At 31.8% G+C, this 23,407-nt stretch overlaps 1 protein-coding gene across 7 annotated transcripts in view; it reads left to right on the top strand.

The window, feature by feature from the left end:
* Positions 1-23,407, top strand: part of LOC119073792 (calmodulin-binding transcription activator 1) — a 96,028-nt gene that overhangs the window by 47,081 nt on the left and 25,540 nt on the right. The window contains exon 1 of one of the 7 annotated variants that reach the window (XM_037179530.1): positions 7,134-7,650. The exons of the other annotated variants lie outside the window; for them this stretch is intronic. Coding sequence (XP_037035425.1) covers positions 7,389-7,650 — 262 coding nt within the window. The 5' untranslated portion in view covers positions 7,134-7,388. Of the gene's footprint in view, positions 1-7,133; positions 7,651-23,407 lie in introns of those variants that run through there. 7 annotated transcript variants of the gene reach the window in all.

The following is a 23,407-nucleotide window of genomic DNA, read 5'->3' as shown; positions in this document are numbered from 1 at the left end:
AACTATGTAATTTGCACTAATGATACATTTTCACATTAAGGACATTCCATATCAGTTGCCAACTTTTTACAAAACTATAGAAACAACACGTATATATATCACAACAACAACAACAACAACATCAACACTAAACAAGAACAATATTGTTGGTATTTTGAACTACAAACACCCTTCAGTACGAAACTGTTTTCAAAAAAAATTTACAAACCATGAAACAAGGTACCGAATTTAATAAAAATAAATTTCATTAAATAATGTCATACAAACAGGCCAAAAAAAACATTACAAAATGCATGTTTACAGGCTGAAACACTCTTTATGTCACACTTACGGGTACATAATTGCAATTTACAAACACAGATTGATTAAAAAACACAAAAAAGTGCATAGCAAACGTAAGTGCACTTTTAGGACAAGTACACATAAACGCAATATTCGCTTCAAGTCAATGAAATGCACATGTCACTTCATTATCGCTTCATTTCATTTCAATTTCAATAACATTTAATGCAACCATCTCGTTTTATTGCTTGAATTTTCCAACATTTTCCATTTGCACGTCTTCCCTTTTATGTGGTCTAAAATATTATTCCTATCTTGTTCCAGCCTTCTTCGTATTACAGTTCGACTCCTCGTGGTTGAATATGCTTTTTGTTCCGATTTTCATATAATATTGTGTTTAGTTCACATTGCATGAATGGGGATACTGCCATGTATACGGTGTTATATGTATGCGATTGTTATATCCTTTCTGCCATGGTATACACACAACATACAACATCATACACAGTCTCATATATATACATAAATGGATCAAACTAGAGAGCGCCTAAAAGCATGCAAACCAAAAACTCATTCAGTATCGTGACTTCCTTTGCATGGAAAACAAGCTCGAATACTGCTTTTTAGTTTTTCCTCGGAAATGCCACTGAAGCACATGATTGTGTTTATAATTTTTTGTTTTCGTTTCTCTTTCGATGTTTAGGTGTCCGTGTGTTTTGTGTTATTGTTCGGTGTTTTAACGATGTTTTCATTTTGGAAATCGGAATTGTTATAAACAATTGATTCAGATTTCATTGAGCCGATTTTATTTTTGTTTTTCGTTTTTTTTTCTCGAATCGAACTCAAGTAGTAAATGTGTCCCCCGTAGACTGATTAAAATTTTAATTTATCAATTGTCTTCTGAGAAGACAGAATTTGTGTGTTAGATGCGTGCGTTATCTGTGTCTAAATTGTTAAAGAGAAAACAAAACTGTAAAAAGAATATATTTTTGAAGGACTTTTTGGATGAATTAATGTGATGAAAAATTTAGGTGATCTGAATAATAAATTTTTTATTTTCTGTTGTTTGGTTAAATTCTGTCCAAATGTAATCCACCACAGTCAATTTAACACGAAAATATTTTTATGAATCTAATTATACATTTTTCATGAGCTTAGTTTTTTATTATCTTTTATCTCGTAAATATTTGTTTTACTTGTTACTTAGTAATACTCATAAATATTTAGTGAATATTATTTAAATGCGTACATGGATTTTGCAATATTCAAATTTAATTAACTTAATCAGCTGTTCACTAAGCCCTGAACTAAATTTTTGTATTTGTTGAAAAAGGAAAACGTAATTCAAGAATCAAGTTTGATTTCCTTATCGACCATTTATCGTATGAATATTCACACATATATACAAAGCGAAAAAAATAATAATTTAACACGCAGATTTTATAGTTATCCCAATGCAAAACAAATACAGATTCACAAAGACCTGTTATCAACGATCGGTAACCATTTAGAAATCAGTTTTCGCTAGTGTTCTCCTTGAAACGTGTATGCTAGAACCCGAATGAAGTAAAAGATAACAGTTATCGCAAAATCGCTTGCTGTTCGCAAAACGGTTATTAAAAGATTTCGTTTTTCTGAAAATATCGAAAATTGTCTTGAGTATTGTATCGTATAGTCTAGTATAGTCGTATTTTTCTCGGCTAGATCTATAAATGTTTAACCTTCCTCAATTGAAGATTTTTCGTATTTGGAGCCGAGATTCGTTAAAAAAAATCAGAATAAATACAGCCGGCAATTTAAAGATCCAAATAAACTACGGAAAGGCTGAACAGTGAACACTACTCCTAGGCTCTGAACCTAAGCAAATTTTTTTCTAAAAAAAATAATGTTTTAACCTTTCACAACAGGCAAAGTATATAAAAAGTCTATTACTTCTTTTGATGTAACAATTTTCAAGGGAAATCTATGGGAGATCTATTACTTCATTCCTTTTAGAATGTGTCTTTATATATAAAGTCAATGATCTTAGCTTGACGTTTTTACCGTCGTTGTCGATAACAAATGATTAACAGTCAGAAAATAACAATTGTTCCATTTTAAATTTCCAACTCAAAGTAATCTAGCGAACAGAGTGTTTCGGTTCTCATCATTAATCTTTTGCAATTAATTTGAGCTGAGTAAATAAAATATTCTAAAAATAAATTTAAAAGCTCAGTAAGTTGTTCAAACGTTATACCCTGAATTGACCAACCACATGTTTTGCAAACGGCTAACAACAGCTTTAATAAAATGCCTACCAATTTCTTGTGAGAATTTTGGTCGAGCAGTTGGATAAACGGTTACACCACGGAACAGTAAAATAAACCAGGTAGAAGCGCTTGATTTGAGGGACCTGAATTATCTAGTACCCTTTTATTTTGCGAATAAAATTAATTTATTTGACTTTTCAAAAATGAACTGCTACTACCAAGTAAGTTTTTGTTCTGCGAGTGTTAGAACAAAATAAAACTTGAACGAGATCATGTTAAATTTCACTTCGACTCTTATTATTTTCAGTTGTTTTTAAAGAAGAATCTTTGCAACAGGACAATCTCAATTGATAATTCATAACATTGCGTCATCAGCCCCAACTGGATTATTGTTTCATATATCCGCAAAACGACCAAAACGTTTGGGACGTTCATTGCGTTTCAAACAACAACTCTCCCACAGATAGTAATGCAAATTGCATATTTCCTCATCAAATATAAAAATGTTTAACCACACTCTGGCTGAAACCAGAGCAGTCAGTTCGACATGAGCTCTAATTGATAAAATAGTATTCCTTCCATATTTGAATCAGACGAACGTATTCAACTTTCGTAATTGAGTTTAATCTTAAAGGATTCTTGATTCCATCAAATATTCGAAATAACTGAGTGCATATTTCGATAATTTATATAATAGCCGATGAATTGTTGGTATAATAGTCCACGTCAACTCATATTTTATTCCAGGTTGGTAAAACGTAAACCACATGTAATGTTGCTGATCTAGATAATATTCAGACAATTTCAGGCATTTACCTCCACATACAATATATATTCTACCATCTATCATCGTTCAACATTTTCAAGTTTCCAATGTATGCTACAAATAATATATCATTTTGCGTACGGATATTAACAAATATTTGCTCAAATCCGAAATATATTCAAAATATTGCAAATGACAATAAAATTATAGTATTAGCTGAGGCCATCACACCATTCCAGTGTGGCATGAGCTTTAATATTTAGACGATTTAGTGTTGTTGTATTATGTACGTTTATATTCGTATCAAACATTATATTGTGAAAATAATAATCGGAGCAAAAATATTTATTCTCTTCGTCACACAGTGTTCGTTGGGTTCAGAGTGTGATCCAATGAACACCGATATTTGGTGAGCCCATTAGTGCATAAAATGTGGAATTTATTTTAATTTTAGGTTTTTTTTTCTCGCCTGTGAGAAAACAAAATATAAATCACCTCCAACACAGTTAACACGCATCTATATAATGCTCATCATCGTTTTATATATAATTCTCATTTTAATCAAAAATATGTTGTGTGCTGTGTGTCTATATTCATTCGCGGTTCGACTAATATGACAATGGTGGCTTATTTGATGATTTTACTATTAATATTAGCATTAACTGACTAACGTTCATCATTATGAAGTATAAATAGAAAATCACTTCGTTTATTATACTGTGGAGGAATGTTGAATTTTCCCCGAAATTTATTAATTATAAATGACACTCTGGTCATCAATTTGTTTATAATTTTAATTAGGCCATTAAATCTAAATCGGATGAAGCGATTTTATGATCTCGTTGTTGATGTAATTTAAATGGTTTTAAGAACCAGACAACTAGTGCTGGAACATTTTAACACGGCTATAATTCAGTCACTCACAATTTGCAGTGAAGATTATGTGTCGATTGGTATCAAGCATCTGTCTTTTTCAGTTATTAATTAATTGTTTTGACTAGTTTAAACGTCGGGCAATATTAAAGATTTTTGGATGGAAGATTTCGTATTACCTCCTACGCCAAAGATAGATAGATTAGAGTTTATAAGAGGTAATATATATTTTGTTAACGCATGTTTTTAGCATATGAGACGTTTCCAGCACGAGTCGGAAGCGAGTTCAGGGATCAAATTGCTAGAAAAGCCTTTTAGCATAAATTAGGAACAAAGCTATTCCTATAACACGTTGGAAATACGCGATGAGGTCGAAATATTTCAACACTAGTTAGGAAAAGTGTGTTTTACGTCACTATTAGTGACAGTGTGCATTCACCGCCCCTAGCATGACTTCACTATTGTGTATATTTTGGTTAGCTTTAGTATTAAAATGTTTGTCAGATTGTGTGTGATTGTGGTAGGTAGGAGAGCCAGGAGCTTTAACTTTAAAGCGCTTCATAAATAATTGACAAGCGGCAAGTAAACAACCATTTATTTATGTAACTCAGCATCATAATGTGCAAAATTTGCGAATTTTCGATGCTTCTGTTGCATAAATCGTCGTATGAATCTCGATGCCAAGTACTGTATTATGCTCACATTATCGAATCTATTACTTCGTTACCTCTTAAGTTGAAACATTTATTTTATATAAGACGGCATTGCGCATTATTACCGCTTGTTTTTGTCGCTCTGTTGCTAACAGAGTGTGTCCATTCCTTATCACGATTTGTTCGGAGCTTTGCAGTTTTACCCCCTCCCCCCAAACATCGCGAAAAATTGTCTGGGTCGAACATATCAAACAAAAACGACAAACGATCTAACAAACTTATCCGTCCCCGTTCGCTGCCGAATCTCTTTTGTTTATAATTGCTAATGTTATGACGTTTGTCCCATTTAAAATTTGATGTCATTGGAATATCAACATCGCCTAATTATATAGGATGAGTAAAACGTGCAGATAACAAACACCGTCTCACTGGTATCTGTATCTGATTATCAGTTATGTTGAACTGATTTTTTCATATTTGATAACAGTTTTGTTTTTTTCGTTCAGTGGTGCACAGTACTTGTGTTTTAACCATTTAAAAGTTAATATTTTTCTTTTGACGGTGCGTAAACAAATTTCTACTGAATTTTATTTGCAATTTCATTGACCGGCTTAAAATTAAAATAAAATGCAGAGTGGAGTGAGGAGTTCCTTTAGTTTATCAATCGAAATAATTTCTCAGTGTTTTGAAATCATTTTTTTTTTCAAAGTCTGCATTATCTACCGAATTGTCAGAACGTCTGAAAACTTAGATGCGATTTTCTACGGTTGTTTGAGCAAGACATATTTGAAGAATATCTTTAAATAAATAAGAAAAAACTTTGATTGGATTGTTCTGACTTTGATTTTCTGCAGCGTTGAAGAACATCCAGATCTGTAACTGTAACAGATAACACTATAAAAATATGTGCAACGCAACTAACTCATGGATTTTGCCAGATAAGGGTGACAACCTGAAATTTGAATCAAATTTCAATGTCTTCTAATTCCAATCCAATGCTTCCGTCGCGCAGCCAACAGATTCCGTGAGTTGGGATGAGTCTTTTCCGATATTCTTATTCAGCTCTATCATTAGAAATGCTCCATCAAGGACGGAAATGTCTATTTTATAAAATATTACCTGTATATGGGCTTGTGTAAATTAAAGGAACATACAAAACTATGACTATGACTTCGACTTTGGGAAGGGATAACCGGAACGTTTTGGAATTACCGGTTATCTGTATTACCGGAAGGAGTATTACCGGTTAACCAGTAATTTACCGAAAATTTTTGAAGTAAGATAATGATCAAAATTTTAAATATTTGCTTGAAATTCGGAAGTTCGATTCTAAGAATTTGATTTTCTTTTGAAAATTTGAAGGATTATTTTTAAATAAAAACATCGAATTCACCGTGTCGTTATTTTCTTTCAAACGTGAAAACAAAATGTTGGCGTAGATGTTTAGCAGCTAAAAAAATTCATTCGTTTATCACGCTTCGATTCAATTTAACAAGCCAATATTCGTGCACTTGCCGCAATCGCTTAAAATCAAAAAATGTCAATTGGCAAATATAACGCAGGTATCCTAAACAATCAATGACAAAAAATTATTTTGTTCCTAACTTTTACACTGTTTTTGACATTCGGGCAAAAAGTACGATTTTATAGTTTTTTTTTTAACCGAAATTTTGCTATCTTTGATAAGCCAAGAGAGTGTCATTGAATTCGAATTTAAACGCATGTAAAACTATTTCAACGGATTTTCTTTAAGAGTTCTCTAAGGAGACTTGCGTTGTTACATTGACAGATAGTCCGTTGAAATATTTGAATTTTTGGCGCACATCATAAATTTACCATTAAACAAATTGAAACTTGCAGTTAGAGGCTCGCACAGCTTTTGTCAGTGGTTCTATGGCACCTGCGTCATAGTTTGTTAAAAATGTTTTGACGAATTTACCGGTTTCCCTTCCCTATCAACTGTGTCTCTAAGCTAAAGTGAGGCATTAGATTTAACCTATCCATTTTCTGATCCAATGTTTGCAGTAATGACGGACCAGAAATTTCTCTTGCACAAAATCAGTCACACTTCCACACGTGCAAAAAATCCATTATATTCGCTGTAATTATGTTGTGAAAACAATGGAAGAGAAATCTGTCCAACATCAAAACATATTTTTTTAATATTTATTCAGAACAATATTCAATTAACTGATAAAAATCTCCCTTTTGACCATCCCGTACAACACCATGTTATACAGAATTATTTTTGATGATGTGAATTAATATTATTTTTTTCTACCCTTTTTTGTGTGCTTTTTTCCCGGTACAACACAGTCATGAATTTTAACATGGCTAATTTATTTAAAATGGTGTCTCCACTACAATAATTAATCGTTTTAATAAACTGAATACAACATAATAAGTGACAAACTTTCATTTAAAATAAAGTTAATCGCGATTAATCGTCTCTCGTGCCCATAATATCCAACCAACGAGGTGCTTGTTCTTGTCAATCGGAACAGTAATTAATTTTATATTATACGAAATACACGACAAACAACGACCTTCCACATAAAATTGAAAATGGCTGGTTATAGACCGATGCCACCATCGTCACCAATGCTATCGCATCAAAATAATCGAGGTCCAATTTACCATCATCCGATGAATAACCATGGAATTGTTTATCCACCCCATACAATGAATGGGCCTATTAACATGCACGGACAACATAATACACATCATCATCATTTGATGACGAGACATCATATGGGACAGCAACCTAGACAAATGTTACATCACAGTGGTATCACAATGACACCGAAAGTGATGCCATTAAATGCGAGTAAGTTATTTCGAATTGTTTAAATTGGCCGGAATTGACTGATGTTCGATTTGTTTATGTAAAATGAAATGTTCAGCAAAATTCAATGGTTCGATTGAAATCGACAGAACACGCTAGCTTTAACTTTCTTATATATCCACCAAGCTTTATAATTATTGTTACGTTCAATACTTGACATGCTTGGTCTTAGAATTTTAAATAATGTTCGGAGACCTGTAGATTTGATTTTTTTTTTATTTTCAACGAATTTATAGGAATTATCGTATATTTTCACAAATTTTTATGGTTTTCACGATTCATGAAAATTTTTACGTAGTGACTATTCGCAGGCGCCTACCAATAGCCAAATTATTACTAAAGATGCTATTGGCAGGCGCCTGCCAATAGCATCGACCTTATACAAAATGCTATTAGCAGGCGAACTTTTCTCTTTTACACAGGCTTTTGACCTATAGCATCTACGAAATTTTTAGGCATTGAAAATTTTACGAACATTACAGCCAAATGATTCCTTTTCAATTAATATGTCTTAATAATAATTAATACGTTTGTAAGACATTGATGAACGAGGAGGGTCTAAGTGTTGTACAGGAACCCTAATGAAAATCGTTTGTTCAGCGTGAAAGATCAAGGAGCGGAGACACCTGAAATGTCGCGTAAACTTCGTTCAAATGATCACTCATACAGGTCAGCCTGTTCGTTCCGTTGTGAAAAATCGTGAAATCGTCCAAATTGAGGTTCTTCAGTTCACATTTCCCCAACTAATGTACTTAGAGTTTACTTAGCTTAAAACAATGATCTAGTAAATCTAGTAAATCTAGTACTTCGGATAATGTCTGATGGAAATACATCAAATCGAATAAAACTGGAATAAAGTTTCTGCGATAATTTTGTTGGCTGTTGATTTTCCACAAAAATGTTCGACTTGTGTGTGTAAAGATAAATTGGTAAAAGATTCCATTTCGAAGTAAACTGCAAAGTGATTAGTCATATTGTGAAAATTCTTTCTAAATTCTAGTGATTTAGCGGCCATAATTTATTTCTAGAAATTCCAACTTCAGTTTATAATTTCAAAAACGATGAGGTAAAAAAATATATTTTTGCAATCTACGTTCAAAGGCATTCTGGTTATATCGTTTTTTTTCCTTTTCTATATGATATATATCATCATCATAATTTTACCCATTTTATAAAATGTTTAAAACTTCGACAGGTCATAAGGTATATGATTTTTTGTTAAATAAATTAATGGTATTTTATCACGAAAAGCCTCTGTGATATGGATGTTTTATAAATATTTTATTAAAATAAATAGTTCAACCAACGAGGCACGTTTCTACGTGGTGTGGTGGTATATATAAATTTTATTGGCCTCATACACTATCCATATATTTATGGTTTGTAACTCATTGTGGATTTGTTTGAACGACACATTACAAATTTTTGAATTGGATAGGTCAGTTAGTTTGTTACATTTTGAGAAGAAAAAAAAAATTGGACGAAAATAAATTTGTTGGCATAGTACGTTTATGTATAAATAAGTATGTTACAGGGTTGGCTATTCTACCTGGACATTTTGTTTTTAAATAATTGAGAAAACTTTCGACTCATAGTAATATTTATCCGTTTCTTCGTCTGTAGGTAAAAGACTGAAAGAATTATTTCATCATCGTCTACGATATCTGTCTATATTTATATCCTTAATCTGGCATTAAAATTCATTACATTAGATTGCACTAATTTGAAAGACAATGATAACGCTAACCGCGAGCATAAAAATATATAAGAAAATACGAAACTATGAACCACTTTGACAAAGACCAAGAAAAAAAAAAGAAGAAAAAAAAACGAAAAAATTTATTCATAAAGGATGGGTCACATTTTCGGTAAAGTACCATTACCATTTCAGTTGAACAATGTTTTATGCATTGGAACATGGTCGATATTAGTCTCGATACGAGCGTCTTGAGACACACCATTCCCGTTTAAATTTTGTACATCAACGGGAATATACACTATGTGAAACAAGTTAACAAGTGTATATAGAATGTGATGTGGTATGTTGTACGAATTGTACTTATGTTCGAACACGACACACAGAGCACAGAGTTATCAAAATGTTGAAAAAGTTTAGTTTTACACAGATTTGAGTTTTAAAACTGCAAAAGAGATACATCGACTTCTGATGGTGGCTTAAGATAAAATATTAATTTATTCGAGGGATTCATTTTTTTTCGTGCACTTTTTTCTTGTCTTGTAGGACTCAACCAAGTACAAGTACAGGTGGTGTGCAAGAACAAATGAGTACGAGGCCTTCATATGCTCACACTTAGTAGTACATGTTGAGGTACATGTGAGGTAATGATTCTAACAACCGAGACATCGCGTATGGGTAAATAGAGAAAAATGAAAATCCTTCATAGAACGTACCAACCGAGGGACAGATATTTGCAAATTTCAAAAAGACAATCCTCTAAGGGTTTTCAAGGATTTTCCAATCGTTTTCCAAGGACTTCTCACTGATTATGGATGTACTTTCAAAGCGCTCTTTATTTTAATTTTCAAATTTTTTCTTCGTTTGATTTGATTTTCTTGAGCCTTTTAAAGGATTTTCTTGATTTTCATTAAAATTTTGAAGAATTTTCTAAGGATTTAACTGACAAAGGCTTTTGTATCAATATTTATTCCCTGGCACCAACGTTTGAAAGGTTGAGATATCTATAGATATTGAATTCTCATACGTACATACATACACAGTCACACTAATTCTTCAATAATAAAAAGCCAAACCATTTTATTTCAAATATCATTAATTATTTGACCAATCATACTGAATTAGCCGATAGTTTATTTATTTTTTAAATATTTAAATTTCTGTGAGCTCTACAAATTTTCGAAACATATTTTATTGTACGATTTTCGGAATGGAAATAATTTTTTTTATATATTCGCAGAGAGAGAGCCATATGCATGAAAAAGTATAATTTGAAAATTTATTTATTTGTACAGTAGTTTGCGTACATTAACATTTAAGCTATAAAAATATCGTAAATACTTTTATTCATGTTTAATATTTAATTTTGGATTACTTTTTTTCGGTTAATGCTGTTTAACTTTTCGGAGATATTTTTGTGATTTTCCGTTTCGGCTGTTCGATTTATAATTCTACATGTACTGTTTTAAATATAACTTATCTGTATATGATGATGATTATTATTATGGTTAAATATTGTTTTTTATATCCACCAATTTGTTTCAATGAAACGAAGGATATTTTATGGCATATTTTATGGAGATTTTCAGATTATGAATTTTTGTTGAAATTTACAGAGAATATTTATTTATTGTCTCGACTACTTAATATGAGTGTTATATATTGTAACTTGAAACCGGATTCAATAGAACCAAAACCTGAAAACAGAAATATTCCGGCACAGCTTTACAACCAAATGATTTTCATCAGCATAAAATGAAAATTATCATAAAGAAAAGAAAAGAAAGAAAAAAAAATCGAAATACCTTAAGCTGGCGCGACAAGGAAAATTTATTTATATCACCTTTTACGGTGGATATTTTCGCTTTTATATTCGTATATACATACAGAAGAAATCAACTCACCTGAATTTGAAACAGTTCTCATACCAAAGAAGGGAAATCAAGTATATGCACAATGCTTATGTTTAGGCATTTCCGTATTTTCTTATTTAGAAATTGTTAAACATCGTGATTATCGTCAACGAAGCATAATAATGTTAAATCACATGCACACACATATGCTTGTAATGCAAAGAAAACCCGTCATGTTACGGGCTTATCTTTTACACAGAGTTGAAATAAAGTCATTTTAACATTCCCAGTTTTGTTCAATTTGTTTTTTTGTTTTTATTCAGTTTACGTGGATAATTATACTTACGATTTCTAAACGGTTCAACTGCCATTTTTCCGGATAAACCATTCAAATAAGCCGATGTTCAATTTAAATTGTCTGAGCGATCTTTTCAGTGGGCCTTCAGTTTACTCACCTGAAAAAAAAAATTGTCCTACGTGCACACAGCAGCCGTACTGCCATCCCTAACCATTTCGCCATATTAACTTACCACACCGAAGCCTTATATTTTCTTTTGCTATTTTATCATGTATTCGATGACATTTATTGGGTCGCATATGTGATGTCTTAAGGCATTTTCGAAGATGTCTGCTTAAAAATTCACAAGGAGATGCTTACGACGCATATGCTATATTTGGTGACTGTCGACGAAAAGTGTTATTTATGTATGCTATGGCTCTAATCTTCTCGTTATGTGTGTGCATTCCATTCGAGATTCCAATAAGTGACTGCTCCAGTGTTTTATATTGAATACGATTTGGAGGAGGATATTTTGACTTATATAGAATTACTGTATGGCGGATGGAACTATGCAATTTGTGTATAATTAAAGTAATTTTTTTTTATCTTCATGTTCCAAATGTTTATATAAATTATATAAGAAAACCGTTTTCGAATAACTCAACCAAATTTCGCTCAACCATAATAACTATCACACACCAAAATCTCGGAAACGAAGGGATATCTATTCTTTACTTCAACAAAAGAAACATTTCAAGTGAATCAATTTTATTTATGATTTTTTGTTTTGTTTTAAAAAGAAAAAAAGTTCCTTCCGCTCATATTTTGAACAACTTTAAATGAAACGGGGCAATAAGAATACACTCAATTTACGTACGTATGTATACATATATGTATGTAGCCACCAGGTACTCATTACATAAATTTTTTTCCTGTTTATAGCGAATAAATATTTTATATTAATAATAGTTTATTATTATATAAAACTTGCAACACGAATGAGAAATTTTCTTTTTCGCCTTTTTTCTATTAAAACAATGAAAATTATTCTATCATGTAAGTGTATTTAGTTGAAAATTTTTTAAACTGGTAATTACCACTGTTTGCAATCAAAATAATTTATTTGAAGCTTTTATGGAAAGTTGAAAAAAAAAAACTCACAACAACCAACAACTCAAAATTGTTGAAAATGCTTTCTATAATATGTGAAAAGCAAATATTTTTATATGCCAATTTATACTATGGATACGAAACAAAAACGGCCTTGTGTCGCGTGTGTTTTCCTTTTTTTTCCTCTTTTAAGGGAAAACAAAAAGAACCTATGCGTGACCTAAACATAAAACGTCACACTATTTATGTGTTTGTAATAAGCTCCGGAATATTTTATTTCAATTTTAATATTTGTTTGTATTTCACTTATCAGTTATACTTGTGTAATGTGGTATGATATGTTGCTCGATTTTAATTGAACCATTTAAGTAGTGCCATGGGCTGAAAGAATTATTTATTGTAATGTTATTGCAATGTGAAAATTAGACCTGGTTAAATTAAACTTTTTTCGCCGGAAAACACCACAAAAATTTCATGCAGAAAATTAATATCCTCGATTGAAAAGGAACACATTCACATCTACACACGCTCTCATCGATTACGAAAAAATATTCAGTCATTCCGTCCCATGTTGAAATCTACTATTCACAGATGCCAGGTGTATAACACGACTGCAACCACATGTGCACATAATGTTTTCTTGTTAGGATTTCCCGGTAAAAATGTTAGGATTTTCCGGTAAAGAAAGTTTACTTTCAGCAACATACTCGTTAAATCCTCTTTAAGGTTCTAAATATGGCATCATTTCAGCATAATTTTTCGATAATGAAGACAAACAATGTTTTCTTCACATAATCAGAAATGCGGGAGCGGAGCGAGATAAATGAAATGTACAAATCAAGAGAAATAGCGCGAGCAGAGCGAGCGATTTAAATGGACTCGTAAATGTCCAGGCGTTTGAATTCTGTTCCTCAATGACGCGAGTACATAGCAAAAAGTGTATTGACTAAAGCTACTAAAGCATTTCAACGTTTCCGAAGTGAAGAAAATTGATACACGACGTTTTAAAGCCTGAAATCGCGAGCGAAGCGTTTGATCATTATTACAGTTCAATGGGATCTCGATTCGTTTCCGTTGTGTACTCAACTCACCTTATCATCTTAATTCCTGATTCCTGTTCATTTCCCACTCATTTCGTTATTTTTACTATTTTCTTCTTTTTCAATCAATTTTCGATTTACGAATTTCTGTTTTTTGGTAATTTATCAATTTTCTGATCATTTCCCGATTTCAGCCCGTTTCCGTATTTCTAGTCATTTCACGATTTCTAGCTATTTCTAGTCATTTTCGAATTTTGGTCATTTTCCCATTTCTAGTCATTTCACGATTTCTGGATATTTCCCGATTTCTGGTCATTTCCTGATTAGAGTCCGTTTCCATATTTTTGGTTATTTTCCGACCTGATCATTTCCCCATTTCTAGTCATCTTCCTGCTTCTTTTTTTCATTATTCCCGCTATGCCAGGTAGATTTCATGGTATCCAGTTTTTCGGCAAAAAAATTTCCCACTGGATACCAAGGATACACATTATTTACACACGCGAATGCAACATGTAATACCTTACAAACGGTTAGTCATCTGCTATCGACAATGACGATTTCAAAATTAAGCGATAAGCTTTGACTAGCGTTCTCTTATATGGTAAAAATCTATGATAAAATGACGAAGTAATAGATTTTGTATTAAACACTAGGTGATATCTTATACTAATGAAGTAACAGATTGTATGATATTGCTGCGATACGCTTGCCGTTTCTAAAAGGTTAAATTCATAATATTTTTTTTCGTCTCAATGTGCATGTACGTACGTACATATTTACAAATGGTTTGTTCAACTAACTAAATAGGTTTCACCCTAAATTACATTCATTTTTTTTTATAAATAACACAAAAACCATTAAGTTTGTCGTTTAAATGTATTACAACAATATAAACGAGAGATGGAGACCGAATTAAGTGATACGTTTATAGAAAACTTTGGCACAATTCAAGTACTTAAAAGTTTGCTGACAAAACGTTATCAACCTAAAGCCATCTTTAAGAATGTAGGCAATGCATTTTATTTGTATAAACTAGACCATTAACAGGAGGGTCAATTCTACATAGGAATGTGTCTATTTATGGCCATAAAATACAACTAAGTTTTTGGGAAAATTGTTTTTAAATTTGCTTGAGTCAGAGATTTATTTTTTTATGCACAAGCCATTTAGAAAAAATTTATGTTGTTCGGGATCGGGTAATTATACTTTATCAAAATGTGTCGGTTTTAGAATTATTCGGTGAAGGACATGACAAATGGAAGATGAAGCGATAAATGGAAATTTTCGGTGTTCATTTTATATACGTCCGAGAAATTATCAGATCCATTAAGTTCATGTTGTTCATTTTACAGTGACTGAAATGGAATTATTTTTTTTGAATCGAAAAAATAGGAACCAGAAAGCATTGACAGCGATAGAAGCGGATGAAGCTTATTTGGAAATTAAAATCTTGAAATTGAAACTAAGAAATGTCTACCTTGACGAGAAACAACAGAGTTCCAATACCCGAATGGTCTTTAGTAATGGTAAATGGTGAAGAGTGTAGACGTTCTACGGCTTCATAATCACCAAGAAATAAAATGATCAAAAGGAAATCTGAACTGAAAATACCAATTTCATTTTATTCAAGTTTTTATTATTTATGTACGAATTCACATACTTCGACTACATTATCTTTACGTTCGCTATACACATAACCGTACGTAACGAAATATAAATGTGTACATTTTTCGCAAACGATATAGGATATGCAAAAAAAAAGCCGAAAAAAGAGGAATTTTGTCGTCCTCGATGAAACAGAGCGGCATTTATAATGGAAAATATGTATTGAATACGTGATCCGACCACATTTTGGTTCGAATTTAAACTTTTTTTTTCTCCTCTCTACCATACATCTGATGCTATATAATATGGTGGTTGAATTTGAGGCTAAGCAAATGTGAATGGTACAAAATGTATATCATGTTTTAGTAGGAATTGGTGAATGTTTTATCGGCACAGATCATGTGACTGTTGTTTCTAAACCAATTTTTATTTATTTATTTATCATAAGTACGACAATAAAATATGAATTTAATAAGAATTTGAATTTTTCCTCCAAATTGAGAATTTATTCTGTCGATCATTCTCGAAATCGTGATAAATTTTCGGTTCGTATGGTGAAAATTGTGGAGTTTGATATTCTCAAAACACTCCGGAAGTACTTGAATATTCCGTTATATTAGAATTATAACAATGCAATCACCCGCCCGATATATCCTTCTAACTTAAAATAAACACAACTTAAAACAAAACGCGATTATAACTTTTACGGTTTGTTTTAACATACATACATAAGGCATATCCATTACTAATTACATGCATTTGTCAACTACAAAACTAATTTCACAGTCGAGAGAAAGTACATCTTCATTTTATTTCAATGACTACATTACCATACGAACTATGCATGTGAATAAGAAAATATTTCAGAAGTGAATTTTATAACATTATACCACAAAATAATGGTTTAGGATATGTACACACGTTATCGTCATTTTGTATTGTTCGTTGCTTGAGCATATGGCGTATTATAATTGTACTCACTTAACAATATTTATAAAATCGTTTTACTATTTTATGACTTCCCGGATTTAATTTAATTAACAGATCGTCGGAAAATGTAGATTAAAATGCTTGCTATCTTAGGGGTAAACTGGATAGACTAATATAGTTGGGAAGTTGTTGAGAGAGATTACATTAGAAACATTTTGATTTTAATCGTCGACACAAAAGTTTAACCAGTTCAGAAGCTCGTTTTTCACCTTTTTCTTGTAACGATATTTGTGGATCCTATTTGAGTGTAATTCAACCTCCAAATATAATCGCCACGCAAGCTACTATAGTTCAAAATGTTAGGAATAAAATTAGTTCAATAAAAACGAGCTGTCGATAGTTATGTGTGCAGTGCGGGTTAAATGCATGTTACATTCTAATTAACGTGCTATTCAATGCCCATATTATTTAAATTAATTAGTAGAAAAATGCGATAAGAATTCCGGTATAAAATGTGTTCAACTTATCTGCCGTATCATCTGAAATTTTTCAATGATGTTTGCAACGTACACCATCACGTATTTCGGTAATTTATATTATATGACGACTCGAACAATTACATTTAACTATAATTAGTTTACTGCTTTAATGGAACTTCGATGATGATATCACAACGCGACAACGCATAAAGTTTAGTAATCAAATCTATTCATTGCAAGTAATAAATTTTTGATTTCAATTTGCGACAAAATTATGATGTCTGAAAAATGTGAAAGTTTTTTATTTGAAAAATATTTGTCTAATCTAGCGTCTGGTTATGCACTTGAAGTAATATCTATTGTTCACTGTGAAGAAAACAGCGACCCTTCGTGCAAATGACGAAACTTCATCGTCATTTCATTCTCATATTCCTTTAAATAGAACCTAATAAATCCATCAAAAAGTTATTAAAAGAAATAAAATTCAACGAATTTTTACGGTCGATCAAAATGTAGCCTCGTAAACAAAAGTAGACATCAAAAACTTTTTATTTGAAAAGGGTTCGTATATTCGCTGTGCAATGGATCATTTTATTAAATTATAAAATGTATTGTCACCGGTTTATTAATTTCTCGTTCGATTGGTTTTAAGGATTATTTTGATTGATACGAAAATTATGTTAGGCCTCTCGTATTAGGTCTGTTTCAACAAAAAAAAGGTTCGAAATGACTGTTTCCTATAGGTACACATTATAATGGATGGTAGGTTCATTCCGAAAACATTTTAATTTTTCTTTCCAAATGATACTGTTCGTTTTTGTATACACACATATATGAAGGGCATAACTTACAAAACTAGGTCATATGTGGCAGGAAATCGCCATGCAAATTAAATTTGACAAAGGCAACTAAACCAATTTATGAAGTTTTGCATGCATATGTTTAGGTATATACCATCACAGTCACTTTGGATTTAATATGCAATAACTTTTACGAGCATGATCTTATATCATTAATGCTTAAATTTTATTGTCGATACGAGCACACCTTTTCCGAGGTAAAGCTAATGCTATGATTAAACCTCCACAAAACAGGACGGTGAAGCAACATGATTAAACCTCTCATTCTCGAGTGTTTTATTAATTTGTTTCGGAACCACTTAAGAAACCTAAAAAATGGGGAATTAGTTTTCACGTAAATAATGATTCATTGGAAAAAATTAGAAATCACTTCAGAACAGCACTAAAATACCCAAGGTAAATCTTGGGTTGTAAGAATTTTCTTTTTATTTGAAAATCATGAAATGAAACATAATTGTACCGAGAAAAAAAAAACGTTCAAAAGTCAGTCATCTTTTCCATCTTGTACCCATTTACGTCGATCTTTCCCATGTTTAATTTACCAGAATTCTGCCTTTTTCGACTATAAAATTGTCTTGAACATAAAATAAACGAATAGAAAAACCATAATCAAATCGTAGCATTTTATCTGAAAGACGAGATGGCATTGAGAGATAGCTTGAGTAATATAATTTTGTTTTATTGGTATGCAAACAAGCTGAATTATATAAAAGAATAAAGCACGAATTGTTCATAAAAAATACAACTATACGGAAAAAAAGTAAATTTATTTTTGTTTATTTCAAAAAGCCAAAAACGATTTTATCTTCAATATTAATTCGAAAATTTGTTAACGCAAATGACTGTATTATATTCAGCTCAAACATATTTGTCACATTAAATCATATATCTGGACTTTGCCTCAAGTAGTTCTCAGTTTTAAACGGTACCATTGATTGATGTCAATGGTTTTTGTGGCTTACAGTACTGAAATCTCTTCAATATATCAAAATTCAGGACTCGTTATACGATTTGACTTAACATTTATCAGACGGCAAGCATAGTAGCAGTTCTACTATCGGATCTATTACTTCATTTGATGTAACAGTTTTCTAGAGACTAATTTCAAATCTTTTACTTCAATTTTTTAAACATAATTTTAGCTATATCAAACCGCATTAATCAGAGCTTAGCTTGAAATCGTTGTCGCCAAAAGATGGTAATCTTCCATAACAGGTTAGGTTGGTCTGCACAACATTAATTTTACCTAAAGATTTTCCATCGTTTTCAGTTCTTTGTATCTGAACTTCAGATTCTGAACCCATCGTTTCGAAAGTTTCAAGAGACATTGTTGTAAACTAAAATGAAACATGCTCTGACTTCCTTCTATCTAAATACAAAATCGTTGCTCTGTTATCTTTTAGATATGGGACATGTCGAAGAAAACGCTTCGTAATTTGACATGAACAAAATATTTTCTTGGCTAAAGCTTACAGCGGTTTTATTTGCCTAATATTACGCTGAACATTTTTGTGGTACGACCACATCACTGAAAGTGCAGGCCTAATAAAAGAGAATTCTAATTCGAAATACATTCGGTTTACATTTTCCAAAGAAAAACACTACACTCAGCTCACCGATAAAAACCTGTGAATGGGAAATATATTGTGCGACACGTGCCACTGTGCCAGTGCATTCAAGTTCTAAAAATAAACACCTCGCGATTTCAAATGTAAAAATGAATTCTTTGAACAAAGAGAACAAAATTCATTCTCATTTCAATTATTTCCAACGAAATTGATCTAAGCACAATAACAAGGACACAAATATTGTAAACTTTGAATTACAGCCACTTGACACGCGCTTTCTCGTCGATTATTCAATATAAACTTTTATTGCATGCGATGATACAGTTTTTTTTCTGTTCATATTTTTGCTTTTTTTTATTGAGTGTATGTGTGTGTGGTGGAGCATTACTTTTGTTACAATGTAACATTTTTATTTAGCATTTATTTATGACTCGTAAATTGCTGTTTGACTAGGGAAAATGGCCTCAACTATTTTCAGGTATTTGTTTAGATGATTTATCCATGTTTATTATGCAATATATTTTCAACTTATTTATCATCGCACACCTTTTATTATATTTATTATTTATCAGACAATGACTATTAATCATCCTAAAAATATTTACTAACCGTAACCATATTCGCGCTGTTTCTGATCCAAATCTATTCATATTTTAATAAATTTTCATTCAAAATCATCCCTCTTTTAATATTTATTATCGTCATTCAAAAGCGTGTCCAATATATTTTACGGTTTTGTTGGGTAATATATGATGGGCCCGAATAGTTCAAAGAAGATTCTAATTTTTAGATTATTTTTTTATGGATCAAATTGGAAAGTGGATGGAAAATATTTCGGTTTTTTTTTCGTATTACCATAACCATAAACAACAATATGTTGTAATTAAATCGAAAGATTTATCAATAAATGTAATCTTGTCAGTCTATATCAAATTCACTGACTTTTATCGACAACTGACGATACTCGAAACTATAGAAATGTTGTACATTATGTGAATGTAGTAAAAAGCTGCGGGAATTAACCAAGAAAGCCACCTCTTAGACCATTATTTCAATATTTTCGTTATTTATTATAATTACCTCAATTTGAAGTGTACTGTAGAATATCCAGTTGAACCTGATTCTATTAAAAAGAATGTGTGGTATTCAAAGACTATTCTTGTATCGGAGCTATATCTTATGTCTTATGTGGACTGACTTAATTAAAACAAGCTAAGCACACCACTGTTAGATATTTTCGTTACGCTTTCCTTAGCGTTGTCTTTGTAAAATAATAAAAATTTCGTCATATCTTTGATTGTGGAAATGAATAAAGCTTGAAGCGAGACTATTAAAACTATTAAAGTTGACTAGGTTTTTCTAACGAGCCCTAATTCACAAAAATCTGAACACTTTTATTTGATATTTTCGGATATTTTCGACATATTTGTCATTTTTAGTGCCTTTTTGCAAATATTTCACGTTTCCTCAAATTTTATCCTTTTTCCTAGAGCTCGTCGAGACCTTTCCAAAGAACCGCCATTTGTTGAAGTTGAACCACTTTCAGAAAAGACATTTCGCTCAAATTTATCACTTTTTGTAGCGCTTTCACTTTGTAGCGTAAATAAAATTGTCAAATTTCATCCTTTTTCTTAGAACTCATCACCTTTACAACGAGCTATCGCATGTTAAAGTCGGTAAAAATTTCGATATATTTTGATAGCAATGAAAATCGTCGATTTTAGGAAATTTCCTTCCAACTTCCTACACATAATTTCATTTCATCATATCTCCGGAACGAGCAGTCCAAATGGCACCAAATTTCATACTATTTCCTAGTACTCAATTAAAACTAGATAAAAGGATGAAATTTGACATAGGTGGGTCACGTGATGGTCTCGTAAATTTCCTCCAAACTGTCGATTTGCCCCACGAATCGTATAGAAAATGGATAGTTTGGAGGAAATTTACGAGACCGTTCCCGCAGCTCCCAGGACTATTCTAAGAGTGCCTATCTATTTAAAGTGCCCGTACCCATTGCCCATCCTACAAATCTGAAATTGTTCCATTTAACAGTTCATAATTAATGAGCTTAACCTGCATGCTAGACATTTGAACACATTCGACGAAAAAAAAAAATCAGTTCAAAATCCCCTGACATCACTTGGTCATTTCCTGTGTATTACATAAAAACCACCCATATGAACCTTCAATTCATAACACACACACTGCCTATGTGTTATATTTATTCCGAAGAGTCAAAGCTGTCAGATGAATGCTTTATAAAGGCAATTGGGCGCGTTAATAACGTACAGGATGATTATTATAGTGTGCCAAATTTCATTATCGATATAGTTTATGACCACCATTACCTTATCTGAAGTTAAATCTTCCAATCCACAATTTTCCGTACAGAAACCATGTACAAATATGTAATCATACCGATACGCTGAGTGTGAGTATGAAAGTCAAACCTCTCTATATTCTGTTTATTCGATGCAATTACACGGGGACTTGAAATTCGTTGCTATACACAATATATATATATCCCATACACACGATATAATGCATGAATCAACAACACACATATAGGTGGTCTTTTTAAGCAAATACTTCGAATGTAGCCTATTGTAAGAGAAGAGGTGTCCCATGTTGGTTGGGACTGTAAATGGATATGTTTCCGAATAATATCTATAGACACAAGTGAATACATTTATTATTTAGAAATTTTCGTTTTAAACGGAAATTTATGCTATCAGATTTACCGTAGGCTTAGAATTGAAATTTAATGAAAAACTAGATCAGATGTGTAAGATTTTGCTTTATTGGTAATTTACATGAAGGTTGTTATTTAATGCTTTTGGTGGTTTTTATTTCCAAATTTGACGAGCAAACTATTTTCAAAGGTTTGTGATGAACGGCTCAATTAATTGTCGGTAATAAAATCATTTCACGAAAAAAATATTTTCGCTCTTTACCTCTTCGGAAACGCTTTTTTTTCAATTTTATATGAAATCCTGATATCAATTGAACTTTCTAGGATTACACACAAAATGGTACCATGAATTACTTCCGCTAACTATTTATTAATGGTTTCGTTAATTATGTAAGCCACAACCATTAAACCACTCAAATACAGTATAAAATGCCATATAAAATTAACGCAATCAATCAGTACTCGGTAATTAAAGCGTTTATTTGTGTTGGCTATATATTAATAGTTAAGCACTTAACTTATTTTTACAGCCGAGAACGTAATTTCTATCCGATAATACTATCAAACGAATAGGGATTTAGGGTTTTATTGCAATACCCGAATGATAATATAAAAGAAACGATGGTGTAAATGGAAAAAATATATTTTTTTTATGCTCCGGAAAGTATGGAAAGTATGAAAAGCGTTACGGGTAATTTATGATAGAAAAGTGGACAGGTGTCACATTATGCAAAAAAAGGAAGAAGAAAATTTCTCTTTTTTTAAACTTTATTTTTTGATGAATGTTTTTGATGGTTGTTGTGCAAACAATCATATTGGAAAATCGTTTCGAGCATTTATCATTTTGAAAAATCGATTTATATTTTACTTTTATTACATGCTTAGGCCTTATGATGACTGTAATATTATGCCTGTATCCCAATACCGAATATTCATGATAGAAAATCAATTTAACTATCCGTAGTTGATTCAGTATGTGCATTTATTCGAAAGTAGTAGCAAATACAGTGCGCCGTAGATACCCGTCATTACATGGTGTCTATTTTAACATTTTTATTACATCGGCACCTTCAATTGGCCAATAATAACACAAAATAGTGCGTTTGATAAGGACCAAAACGTTTACACTTTGGGTAGAGATATAATGGTTCGTATCTCCCAAATAAACGTTTTTCAAGAATGCTAAGGAGGGAGCTTTTTTCCTTATAGTATAAACAAGAAAAGTTTTCTACTCTGCGTGCTAAAAGATACGAACCGATTCATCTCTACCCATAGTGTAAACATTCGTCGACTTTTTGTTCCTTAAAAACTAAAAACTCAATTAAAATTTGACCACTCGTTGATAGAGAAATTGCAAGAGATGGCGTTGCTGCCGGCAGGAACGCCATCTGCTATTATTTTTCTGGGAACATATGAATATAATCGTAAAATTGATTGTAGCAGAAATGACAAATGTTTGGACTGTATCGACCCTATAGGCGATGTCAACGCCGAATGCATCCAATACCTGAAAATATAGTAAAAATCATATTGCATTGACATATTGGATGCATGAATGTTTAACGTTCGATATTCACAGTGTCAGTCCAGAAACACTAGCTGCGGTCTAACATTTTATAAAAA

Source organism: Bradysia coprophila, unplaced genomic scaffold (genome assembly GCF_014529535.1).
Source record: "Bradysia coprophila strain Holo2 unplaced genomic scaffold, BU_Bcop_v1 contig_138, whole genome shotgun sequence".
Lineage (NCBI taxonomy): Eukaryota > Metazoa > Arthropoda > Insecta > Diptera > Sciaridae > Bradysia > Bradysia coprophila.
This window is presented reverse-complemented; position numbering and strand designations above follow the sequence as displayed.